Raw genomic sequence first — 12,827 nt, 5'->3', positions numbered from 1 at the left:
TTTTTTTTTTTTTTTTTTATTTTTTGGTTTCCAACTGAAATGGCTCGGTGGCAAGTTTGCTGTGCAATTTGCTCCCTTCATTTGCATTTGAAAGTTATTTATCATTTGAAGGGAACATTTGTGTGCCTGAATAAACTGCCGTGGCAAGATGGGCCTCCGCCACAATTTGTTTTTGTCATCTTAAGAGGAGCCATTCTATTGCAAGAAGAGCGCAGGAACAAAGTGAGAAAGTGATGTATTTTTATAACCATGTGCAAAAATAAATTTAACATGCAACAATATACCCCAACAATAAGTAACCAACCAAGCTGAGCTCTGTTAAAATGTGGGAGGGGGGAGTGTCAATTACGACTTTGTATGTAACACAGTTAATAACACAAAAAATAAAATAAAACTAACAAAAATCCAAAAAATGAAATATTTATTACAGCATTTGTGACTGAACACCTTTTAAACATTACGTCACAGTCCTCATACAAGTATTTAATGTATTTCTGACAAAGCTTAAGGGAGACGGCATCTTATCATCTAGTGAGGAACACGTGCTGAAAAAGGAAGGAATTCATGGACATACAATATCAATGCCACAGCAGATCTGAAACTAGCAAAAACATTCTTTTTCAATTGAGGTAAACACATAGAATATCTAACATGAAACAATTAATAGACTGAACTCTGTACGAAGTTTGTTACAATATTCTCTCCGCTTTTTTTTCCTCCCAAAAGCATTGAGTTCATAATTTAAGTGTTGTTTTTTTTTTCTTTTTTTTCTCTTTTTCCGCTTATGTTTTTTTGGTGCATCAACCATCAAAATGCTTCTCCAGTGCCACAGAATCAACATCTGTGTCAGTTATTGTCCTTATGGCAAAATTGTGTCAATCCGGCACGTGAAGAAGCGCTGCAGAGTGTTGCTCTCAAGCTTCCTTCCAAAGGCTCTTAACCAATGAGAGTCCAGGGTAAAAAAGAAAAAAAAAGTTGAAATAAAAAAAAATAATAATAAAAATGTACAAAAACCAACACAATCCAGTGCTTGGGCAAGTCAAATAACGAACCTTATTCTCCTTTAAAACCTACAGGGCAAACACCCATCCATGAACCAAAAGAAAAGAAAAAAAAAGACAGAGAGAGGGGCATGACAAATGTTCAAACTGAATCCTTTAGCAGCCTTTTCCCATCATGCCCTGTTCTTAGGGGGAGGGGGGGCAGGGCCTGATTGCCCCTCTGTGGTTTGAAGCTTTGTTGAGATGTTCCATCTTCTTATTGTTTTTTTTTTTCTTCCTCTTTTTTTCCATGTTTAGTGTTGTGCTGCGAGAGAGTTTCTTCTCCAGGAAGGAGCACACACAGTGTGTGAGAGAGAAAAAGGTTAACCTTTAATTCTAAAACTAGCGCAACATAAAACATGTGATCAACAAAACGAAACAAAACAAAACAAAACAAAAACAAAAAAAATGCACAAGTTTTAACTTATTTATCTGTACTTTTTATACTACAGTAGTTATAACTCTTGGAGTCTTTCTGCTTCTTTCTCTTTTTTGTTTTTATTTAACTTCTGTGGGGTGATATTATTCTCATTTTTGAAAGAGCGTGTCACATGAAAATATGTGTGTCATGGCATGTGCCAAAACGAGTGTGTCTGTGTGTGTTTTCCGTCACGCGCGTCTGTCCGTTCATCGCATGTTGTTTTTTTTTTTGTTGTTTTTTTTGCTTTTTACTTTTTAATATGTCAAAACATTTCGTGTTGATCTTTACCAAAAGCCCAAGACTTTACAAAGTGTTCTTGTCAGCTTGGTCCTCCATCTTTTTTTTTTTTTTTTTTTTTTTTTTTTTTTGTTGAAAGTAACAAAATTGACAATATTTTTTTATTTAAAAAAAAAAAAAGAATCACAGCTCGTCTGGAATTCTGCTTCTTTAGTGTCAAATTCTGGTCAAAAGGGTTCACTTTTATTCTTAAAAATAGTCTCAAAATAGGATTTATAGTGGGGCTGCTTTCTTCTTTTTCTCTCCTTGTTTTTTACTTATTTTTGGAAATGTTTCTTGTCGTAGCTGCTGTTTTCGTCCCTTTACTATTGGGCGTGGATGTCCAGGCCATATCCTCCAGTACTGGGGTCAATGGGTGAGAGCAAAGGGGGTCTCTGTGCAGACATGGTCATTCCTGGGTGCAACGAGGGTCCTCCGTGCATCAGCATGGTGTGGGGAGCGTGGGGATGATCGGTAAGGTATGCATGGCGAGGTGGTGGTCCGGGTCTGAGCTGCGACGGGTGAGAAGGCATCTGATGAGGGTTGGAGTAGGTGGGTGGGCCCATGCTCATGCCCATAGGACTTCTCTGAGGTACGAACTCCCCTGGCATGACTGGCAGACCTGAGGGAAACGCAGAGGGAGAGAAATGTATTCATGGAGTCAATAAAACTGCAGCTTTGACACGCTCCTTCTCCATTAACAGGCCTTAATTCAATTTAACCTCAACTTTGCCAACAGAGAGCTTAGCAGACTTTATGACATTGCGTGTGCGACTACAGAGCTTTTAGCCTCCGCATGTAAAGAGAGACATTATTGCGCCGGGCTATTTTAGTCCATGGTGAGTGGTTTACAATGCCCAATAGCGTTGTGGTCTGGTCTCAGGTTGGAAAGCGATCCTCAGTCATCCACAGACAGCGGCGGTCCTGGAGGATGTGAGGAAAGCCGAGCAAGGGTATTGATGTGGAGAAGTGCTAATACTTTTTACTAGTGGAACAGTCAATTCCCCAGCTGAATTTAGTAGCAATTTCCCCCGGGGACACGTCTCTGCGAGTACATATTTACTCTGAAATCCCTTAAAGAAGACGCTAAATTATTCAGGGCTCAGGAAGTTGTATCAGCGGAACCGTGAACGTCAGGCCTCGTTTTGTCTGTTGAAACGGAGAGTTTTTAGGCTAGCGATTCCTTGGAGAAGGAAGTGCTCATACTGCTGGAACCTTTTTTTTCTAAATTAATATTTTTATTTCTGATTGTTTGCGAAAGAAGCCCGGGTTTGTGGTTGTGGAATTAAAATGACACCGTTAGCATTATTCCCATGATGTAAAATCGCAGCGGCAGCATTATGGTGTGGGGAAGCTGTCAATAGAAAAAGAGTTAAAGAAAAACCCACTAGAGACTGTAAAAGACACAAGATTTTTGGTGTTCTTTCAACAACGGCTTTCTATTAAGGGAAGTGTTTTTGGATTGCAAGATTTTTTGGATCCTCTTACAGACGCCTAAGATCTCTGCAGCTTCTCCACAGTTACCATGTAGTTCTGTCTTGTTTTGGTCATTTTCAATCGCTCTTCATTTTTTGTCGCTTGATCCTCTAATGTTATCGAACAAATCTCTAAATGTGTTTTCAGAAAAGCTGTTTTTATCCTGACACTAAATGATGGATTTTTATTTAAGAGTATCCAAGCAAATGAGATTGAATACAAATGCTAAGCCACAATTTTCATCATGGGAAAAAAAAAAAAGAAACGAAGAAAATCATGCGTTCCTCCGTCACTCCACAGCCGTGCGCTACTTTGAGTTGGCATGCGTTCAAAAAGGCCAATAAAACACATTGAAGTTTGTGGGCGTAATACAAAAAGATTTAAGGGGCGTGAATACTTTTGCAACGTGCCGTGGAGGTGTGGAGTGCGGGCTTGGAAGAACAGCAAGAGCAGGAAGCGGCAGCCAGACAAAGTAACAAAGATAAAAAGGAAGCAGGCAGAGAATGAAAGGGAGAAGGAGGTGGATATGGTGATGTCCCCTAAGATGGTCTCCACTTCATATGTGTGGAGACCTCAGCATGCTGGCATCTCTCTCGCTGTGACAGCACCCAGGACACAGAGCTGGCTCAGCAGAGCCGCTGTTTGGCTTTTCATCCGACTGTTTGTTGTAATCAGAAAGAAAAGAGGAAGATGTCCTGGAGGAGGGGCGGGTGGGGGTGGGGGGGGGGGCTGCATCTCCTGGAGTCTGGGACCAGAGTGTGAGTGCGCTGATGGTCCGAAGGAGCAGAACCTGCGGGGAGAGGCTGGCGAGCGGGAGGCCTCTGTGAAGCCAGGAGGCCTTTTTTGGGGTGGGACTGGGTCTGGGCTGGCCCTGCTTTGTAATGTGAACCCCAGGGGGAATGAAGCCGTAATAGGAGAGGAGAGGTCACTGTAAGGTCACCGGGCATGCTCTGCTCTCTGCATTCCTCCACCTTGGTACACTACAATTAAGAAGTGACACTGGAAGGCCCCCAGCGGAGGCAGGAAGAGGAGAGGGCCCCGACCGACTGATAGCCGGTCTCATCGGTTGAGACCTGTGCCATCTACCGTTTTAAAATCTCACTGCTTGGGTCGTAAAATAAATAAAACATTCAGGGTGGGAGGGCATGATGGGTGCCCCCGGCCTCCATATAACCCAGAGCAGCTCCTGTTAAAAGGCCCAGCAGATGTTTTTTGACACTGTAAACTGGTAATCTCTTCTCTTGTAAGCTGCTGTCATTCCATTAAGTAGATCTGAAAGCCCCCTCCGCTACCCCTCCCCTCCCACCCCGTTTATTAACAAGAGTGGTAAAACCATCTGAAGACAATAACTGAGAACAGACTGAGCTCCTGTCCTGCCATCTCTGCATGCCTGCCTCCTGAATAGGCTTTGCATTTCTGTTATGGCACAGTAGTCCTGCTCAATGACTGGCCATAATTAAGTACCAAATATACCATATTGTGTGGCTGTGTAATCAAATCAAGAGAGGGTAATATTCCTCTGTATTAAGCTATTAATGTAATTGTTCATGAAGCATAAAATATGTTACGTAATTAAATCGTCTCAAAATTATATAGACGTATATTAAGAATTAGTCAACCTGAGCAAATGTTGTCTCTGTGTGACTGTTTTAGGGAACATTGCTTCCTGATTTTTTTTTTTTTTTTTTTTTCAGGCGCCATTAGCGGAGACAGGAGGGGATGAGACCGAACGTCGTTCTGAAGACAGAAAGAAAGCTGGCACCGGAGGGGTGAAATGATCTCTGTCGGAAGAATTGCTGCTGTGACCCTTTGGAAAATCCAGTCTGCATTTACATATAAAGGATTCTTTTAATCAAGGTAAGTGTTATTATATTGTGCCCCATTGAGCAAGGGAGTTTGGGTGTTAAATAAAATCTGCTCTGCCGTGCTTCCTTTAGGATGTGATAAGTCTTGATTTTTCAAATGCCAGCATCGCAGCAGTATGGCATTTATGGTGGGAGGTGGGGGGGGCGAGGGCAAAGAAAAGTATTAAATACGTTAAGGTTATCTGTAATGGGGATGGGTAAACGCAAGTATTCCCAATGCAATTTAAAATCAAAACAAATAGAGACATTAATCAAGCTGTATGCATTAAATGCAATGGCAAAAAAAATATGATTTGAACAAATGAAGGGAAAAAAAAGAAAAACTTTAACAAAACCCAAGAGGTCATCTGAAATTGTCAATATTCAGAAAGCAATTATCCCTATTGATGCTAGTTAATACCAGATTCACCCTAAACGGGTCTGCTATTACTGAGATATCATATAAGAAGCATGGGTAAAAACAAAAGAGCTCTCTCAAGACCTTTCAAGCCTTATTACTTCTAATTTCATGCTTAACAGATATCTCTCTAAACTTTTTAATGTTCCAGTGAACAGGACGTTAGCCAGAATTGATAAACGGAAAGAACATTTCGAAATAAGCTGGGCATGGCCAGATTCTCTCCGTAAGATTTCCATCAGAGGACCATCACGGCCTCGGCACGTGCTCACAGCATCTGACTCCACTGATGAAGAAAAAGCATCCTTGAAGCTCACGAGACGTTTGTTGTAGAAAATCTGGACAAACCAGTGAAGTACTGGGAAGATACAGTCTGGTCAGATGATGTCGACAGTGAACTCTTATGATGTCATCGTGAATCCCAAGTTTGGAGGAATCGTAGTGGATATTATCTCAAAAGAATGGCGCAAGATTGTCTTTCGGCAGATCGGCCTGACAGATAGGAATCTGAAGATGAAATAAAAGTGGATCTTTCAGCAAAACTGCGATCCCAAATATGCAGCCAAGAAAACTCTCAAGTGGTTTTAGGGAAAGAAAATGAAGCTCCTAAAATGACGCAGTAGTTCATTTGACTTGAATCTGATTGAAAGAACTGTAGAACCAGAATGCATAGAAGAGATCCCCAGAATCTCCAAGACTGGGAGGAAGACTGGGTCAGCATCACATCTGAGTGCTGCATCTGTATGCAGCCAGTTCCTGCATACAGAAAACTTGCTGTCATGCCCCAAAAAGAGGCCTTTCTATTCTGCATTTAACGCATTTTAGTAAGCATGTTCTATACTTTTCCTTGTGCCATTCCGCTTTATAACACACCCTTTATAGACTGTTTTGTTTTGTTTCCTTTTATGTGTGGATTAATTGGGTTGTAACTGACATCTGGTTTGAATTAAATCTCTATAGACCCAGTAGAACAAAAAAAAAAAAAACATTTACTGAGAAAAACATTGGCATGTTCAATACTTATTTTCCCTACTGTAGCTGTGTCGGGTGTGTGCAACCAGTCACACAGACAGCCTGTGTCTGTATGCGTGTGCTACAGATCTCCCTTCTTTTGGATACAGAATGGATTCTTGTATGAATAACCATTTGAATTTATCTCAGTCTCTTGTGTCTTAGAGTCCCAGGTCAGGCTTGTCACTGCTGGCCCCTACAGTGCCCCTCTGAAATTGTCTCCCTCCAGTAAAAAATAATCAAAACACATAGCGCGCGAGCCCACCCCTCTCACATGCTCATTCCTACCAATACGCATCTCAAAGCAAATCCCCATTGAAGGATCGACCATGTCACCCACAGCCCGTATATCTAGCTCAGGGACCATAATGTACTGCCGTGTTCCCGTCTTTGCATATAAGATAATTTGGGCATCAATCCTTCCCCAGACAGATTTATGTCACTCGGAGGACAGTTTCACTTCTCCTTCTTTATCGCTTCACTGGAGCCTGCTTAATTTCCCCCTGTCAGCCCCTTCCCCAGGAGATGTTATTTTTTCCCTAAATGTCCAACATTTGCATTGGCTGTCCACGACGAGGAGAGCGATGGCGCTATTGTGATAAATAAATTTGTGGATGCCATGCCAGGTTGTCCCCCCCCCCACCTCTCTTTTCTTTATCCTGTTGTTGTCCCCTGTTGTCTGGCGTCTACAAGTCGGGGTCCTCGCCATCCCAGGACAACTCCCACTATTTTTTGCCACAAGTCTCCAATTCATCCTCTGCCCTCCCACTTCGACACTCAAAGCATGTCGCTAAAACATTTAGCCGAGAACTGTTGCTGGGGATGAAAACTTGCCGTTAAAAAAGACAACGTGCTGGTCAGCTGGAATGCAATTCTGAGGAACATCTGACCCTGACTCGCCCCCCGCCCCCCTTATAAACAACAGTTAAACATGTAACAAAGAAATTCCCAGTACTTACTTCCCCCTTTTTCTTTGCGTTACAAGATGGAGGTTACATGTAGTGCCATTGCCCATCCATGCCCATATTCATCCCCATTCCACTCATAGGCCCTAGAGAGAGGAGATAAATGCCAGAAACAAAAGGATCAGCAGGAGTTTGAATCACAGAAAGACAGAAGAAGACCCATTGACAGACAGGAAGAAGTCGGTTAGCTTCAGATGGAAATGATGAAGCAGAGGTGGAAGAGTGCAAGAGCGTTGACAGTGCCTTGAAAAAGAATCCATTGTACATTTATTTTCACATTGATACTACAAGCCCGGATGTAGTTTTAGGGGCATTTTAAACGGTAGACCAACACAAAGTTTTTAAATTCCTTTACAAATAAATATCTAAAATGTGCTTTATACAGCTGTATTTGGGTATCTTTTGATGCAATTACAGCTACAAGTCTTATAGGAAATGTTTTTAAGTACTGTGTATATCTAAAGACTGAAATATCTGCTTGTCTTTGACAAATAGTCCCATCCGTCTTCAAATCAACACGTTTTGCTGTTTCTACTAAAGAAAAACATTTTCTTTGTAACACTGTTACCACTTGAATTATGGGATCTTTATAACTCCTAAAACCAACTCCATCATGATGCTTGTTAATTAACACAGCATGATGCTGCCACCGCCATGTTTTGCAATGGTGTTGGTGTGTTTATGGTGATGTACAGTGTTAATTTTTATTTAAGAAATTAGGGGAATTCTGGAGGCAACGCTGCCAATGGGTTTTAGTCAGTGGAATCAGAGTGACTACGAGACACACCGCACCTTTCAGATTTAATTTGTATAAAATGTCAAAAATCACATATCACTTTCCTTCCACATCACACTTATGCACTATTCTGTGTTGATCACATAAAACCTGAATGAACTACGTAAAAATGCAACATATCAATGTAAAAAAAAAAAAAAAAAAAAAACATTTATTGTTTTAATGATGTTACTTTTTAAAGGCACTGTGCATGTTGTTGTGCATCTTAGATTTAACTGTGGCTACGTCCAAAGATTTTATTTTATTTTTTTATACAGGGAAGTGGACTTGTAAAAAGAATAAACATTGTCATTGTGGTTCATGTGGTTAGTTGTGAGGACTTTTCCTAGACTGGCTTGACTACGTCTCAGTGAGTCACATCAGTGAGCTTCAGCTTCGCAAAACAGCCAAGAGTGAAACTAATGGTCGGTAAAGCAAGGGTGTTGGAAGGAGAGATAAAAAAAAAAAAAAAAAAAAAAAGACATATGATGATGCATTTACCAGCTGGTCGGATCCCCATGTGTTGCTGACCATCCAGCACGAAGCTGCCCATTGGCTGGCCCTCTGGACTGTACGCTGCTCCTTGGCTCACTGAAGGATCAAGAAGAAAACCTGATTGTAGTCAAAACGTGGACATGAAAAAAGGGAGTGGGGGGGGGTGGAGGAGAAGAAAAGAGAACACACCAGACAATCAGCAATTGTCTCAGCTCCAGCCCAAACATACTGTAAGACATTGTGCTCGCGTTTGTGGACTGCATTGGCTGACGCGTGGCATGCAAACACGCATACAGTGGGTCCTTATGCATGCAAGCACACACACACTCGTGCGTACATGCTGTCGGTGTCACTGAAAACCATGCGCAGGGAAGATACATTGTTCTCAAAGCGAGAGGAGAGGACGTGCAGTTTGACAGGATGAGAGGAGTTGTTGCTGCGAGGGACTAAATAAGCCATGTGCTTTTTATAGCATGTGCTTCTTTTCTAACAAACAAGAGATGCAATTCCACTGAACTTGGTTGACCTGTAGGATGTGTCATTATCCCCTGGTGTGAACGATTTATCTGAGCCCACAGAGCTCAGCAGTAATCATCAGTTGTGTCTGGTTTTGGTTATGATTGGCTGCATCCTCTAAGTCCCTTGGTGAAAGTATTCAGACCCCTTCAGCTTTTTTTCCTATTTTGTCTCATTGAAACAGCAAACATCCATTTATTTTATTGGAAATCTTAAGTGATAGACCAACACAAAGCAGCACATCAGTTTGAGGTTAAAGGAAAATAATACATTGTTTTCAAAACGATTCACTAATAAAGATCTAGAATTAATTTCACCCCCCAAGACAATAATTTATTTAGCCACCAGTCATTGCTGTCAATTTAAGATGCAAGTCTTTAAAGGTATATCACTACCAGATTTGCTGGTTTACTGAGTGAATTCTTTCAACCAACTTCTCTTTTCAAAATAGCTCAAACTGAGTCAAACTGGCCTTTGACTGGGCCATCCTCACACAAGTAGCTCTTGCTGCTTGTTTTCATTGTTAGGCCCAGTCTTAAATATGTGTTGAATTTTCAGGTATTGTGTATGGTTTGTGGCATTAATATTTAAAGAAATGTAACAATATATCTGTGTAGATATCACATGTGTCTGTATTGGCATTTTTTTTTTTTTTTTTACTCAAGCTCTTCTTTCTCCTACTAAAACGTTATGCTTTCAAAGTTAAGAGGATTTCTTAATACTTAAATACATAATTCAGAAGAGGGATTCCAGAGGAAGTGGAACATAAAACTAGTGCAGAAAGTGAGAGTATGTAAACCTACTTAACCCCAGGCAAAATAAATAAAGAAAAAACAAACCTAAATCAAATCAAAACAGACTAAAAAAGGAGATAACTCGTAAGCTGCTGCTAGCGTCTCCAGCTCTCCTCCTGTGTCCAATTAGTAATTCACAGAGAATGCTAATATAACCCTCTCTCCACTAAGACTGGGAAATGTCCAATTAGAGTAGATCAGCAAATGGCTTGCAACATTTTAGAGCATCACATTGAAAAGAGGGGAAAAGAGAATGAACAGAGTGAACGGAAATGTTTTTTTTTTAAAGAGTTAATAGGTGAAGGGGTGCAATGTTGAAAAATCTTGGTTCAAGGCGTGATTTTTTTTTTTAACGTGTTCATGTAGGGGAAACAAAGGTTAAGAACACTTTCGTGCAGATTGGCTGGATCGTTCTGCTTCTTTTTTTCTTTACCTGCTCGATTTGACTGGTCAATCATGGGTTGTACTATTCTTCTTCTGGCGTTAATAAACCTGGCAGAAAGAGAGAGAGAAGGGAGCGGGGGGGACAAAGAGAAGAAATAAACATTAAATCAACCCCTCTTTCACACTCAGGAAGATTCATCACAGGCCTCCACAAAGACAAACAGTTTTGCATGACTTAATGGCAACATTAGCCACAAAGTCCTTGAGAGAGAGGCGCACACAAGAAAACAGAAACAAACAAAAGGGCAATTGTGTGCTGACTTGGGAACCCAGTCAGGGATACTTTTAATGTTCCATATGATCTATTCCCCACTCTTTTAATAAAGCTTTTGATTACGTTTGGTTGCTATGGGCACTGGGGAGACATTCCTCAAGTATTGAGTGCAGCTTGGGCACAGAGGCTTGGGCACATCCCTTTCTCCCTCTTCCTGTCCCAATCACACCTTCAGCCAGCTCTGTGCAGCAAACACCAACTTTACACATGCAGAGCTTACAGAATTGTATATGCCGGTCTCTCCAAACGCTATTTTTCTGTGCGTCGGCTTCTTTGTGAGCAAATTGCAGGACACAAATGGTTCCTTTCATTGCGTCCCACCATTTTACCCCCACCGCAACAGTTCCCCTCGGTGGGACCCCCTCTCTGGCTGCATTGTAGGGGGTTCTGCTCCCCTTCCAGCTGTCTAGAAATGAGGACCAGGCATGGGCCACTCCGTGCTTTCACGAGGTATTGTTATGTCAGTGAGCCCATCAATTAGGCTGTCTGAAGTTTTATCACCACCAGAGCAGCGAATAAGTGCAGCTCCACAAAGCCTTCCCGGCCGGCCTTGCTCCTGTGGCTTTACCAGCGTGGAGCCAGAGGTCATCGGGAGGTAAGTGCCAGCCAGGGGCAACCTTTTTAACTTCGAATGGCGTGCCTTTGGGCTCCGTCAAGAGCAGGCTGCATGGTCACCAAAACCGAGCCAGCTCTCGACATTCCCCGAAACGTTGACCCCTTTCCAATGCCGTTTTTTTTTCTTCTTCTTTTCACGTGTGCTTTCAAAAAACCTTAAAAAAAAAAAAAAAAAAAGAACTTGGCCGTAGCCTCGCAGGTAACGCCATGTGTTTGACATTAAACAACAGTTTCAGATCACGTTGGAGCTGTCCAGCATGCTGGTTCAAAAAAAACACGCAGGAGAGGGAGAGAGAGAGGTGGCGGGGGGTTGGGGGGGATTCAAGTCCGTCCTCTAACATACAGGCCCACGGCACCATCAATATGGCTAAAGAACTGGTCATTAGAAGGAAGGGAGAGCTGGAACCAATTTGGGCTCCTAATCCCCCATGAAGCCCTGATACCTGCCCTTACCTTCTCCAATGAACTTAAACGGCTGTAATCTGCCCGGCTCAAAGTGACATGGTTAAATGTACAAAATGCACGGCTGGGAAAAGAGAGACGCAGCACTCATTTGCCAGGGGGCATCCAGAGTGCAGGTACACAGGGGTGCTGTGGGCCCCCGAGAGAAAAAAGATGAAACACATCCATATGAGGATAAGGGAAAAAAAAAAAAACATAAAGGAGGTGAATCGTAGTTAGACTGGGAATCATTTGATTCCTTTGCATTATTGGGGACTTAAATTAGGCCGGAGGAGGTTTGTCAACAGAACAAAAGATAAATCATAAGTAAGCTGTGCTGTCAGTAACAACTGAAGAAATTAAAACCAGACAGTGTTCATATAGCAGGAGGCTATCTTTCTTAATTTAACTTCTTCTCTGGTAACACATGTTTGCAAGCTATAAGTTATTTTCTGTTGCCAGAAAATATACTTAGAGAAGCAAGAAGATGACTGCAAACATTTCAGTCTGCAAAAACAATGTCTACATTTTTAACAAAGGTTGGGAAGAGAATTAAATTCAGTTTGATGAGTTTCAGACACATAAGAAACTAAATACTGTGACTTTACAGACGTACATAAATATCATGTCCCAAAAACAAAACTGTATGAACAGTTGAACATTACCATTAAAAACTACAATGCAAAAAAAAAAAAAAAAAAAAAAAGAAAAAAAAGTTTTAGAAAATGTAATTAAAAAGTCAGATGCATATTTTAAAGAAGCATTTTTAGTCATCTGCACTAAACATCTGCACATCCTGAGAAACTTGGATATTTTGTCAACATATAATATGTTGCATTAAAATGATCATGAGAGATGGAACTATAGAAAACTGTAAGCTTAACCATCTTTAGTATAAATTAATAACTTACATAATAGCCATGTTTTTTTTTCTTCTCTCACTCTTTTAGTCATTAGATTTTTTTCCAGCACAAATCACGTGACTTAATGTTTTCACCTTGTTTTACACCATCAGCCAGACA

General features: G+C 41.3%; 1 protein-coding gene and 1 long non-coding RNA gene across 3 annotated transcripts in view; one reads left to right on the top strand and one right to left on the bottom strand.

Moving 5' to 3' along the window:
• Positions 1 to 7,439, top strand: part of cdin1 (CDAN1 interacting nuclease 1) — a 100,024-nt gene extending 92,585 nt beyond the window's left edge. The window contains exon 12 of the mRNA XM_015046504.1: positions 4,908 to 7,439. Coding sequence (XP_014901990.1) covers positions 4,908 to 4,917 — 10 coding nt within the window. The 3' untranslated portion in view covers positions 4,918 to 7,439. The remainder of the gene's footprint in view (positions 1 to 4,907) is intronic.
• LOC106955989 (uncharacterized) lies at positions 1,676 to 10,695 on the bottom strand. 2 transcript variants are annotated; one of them, XR_001426691.1, is made up of 4 exons: positions 10,465 to 10,695; positions 8,728 to 8,838; positions 7,446 to 7,537; positions 1,676 to 2,359 (listed from the first exon to the last, which is right to left on the bottom strand). It is a non-coding gene; the product is annotated as an uncharacterized LOC106955989 (long non-coding RNA). The 2 variants fall into 2 exon arrangements; XR_001426692.1 differs by having other exon boundaries at positions 8,728 to 8,817; positions 10,465 to 10,566.
• Positions 10,696 to 12,827: the final 2,132 nt, after the last annotated feature.

The sequence above is a fragment of the Poecilia latipinna genome, unplaced genomic scaffold (assembly GCF_001443285.1).
Source record: "Poecilia latipinna isolate Pla-1442-1.1 unplaced genomic scaffold, P_latipinna-1.0 Scaffold781, whole genome shotgun sequence".
Classification (NCBI taxonomy): domain Eukaryota; kingdom Metazoa; phylum Chordata; class Actinopteri; order Cyprinodontiformes; family Poeciliidae; genus Poecilia; species Poecilia latipinna.
This window is presented reverse-complemented; position numbering and strand designations above follow the sequence as displayed.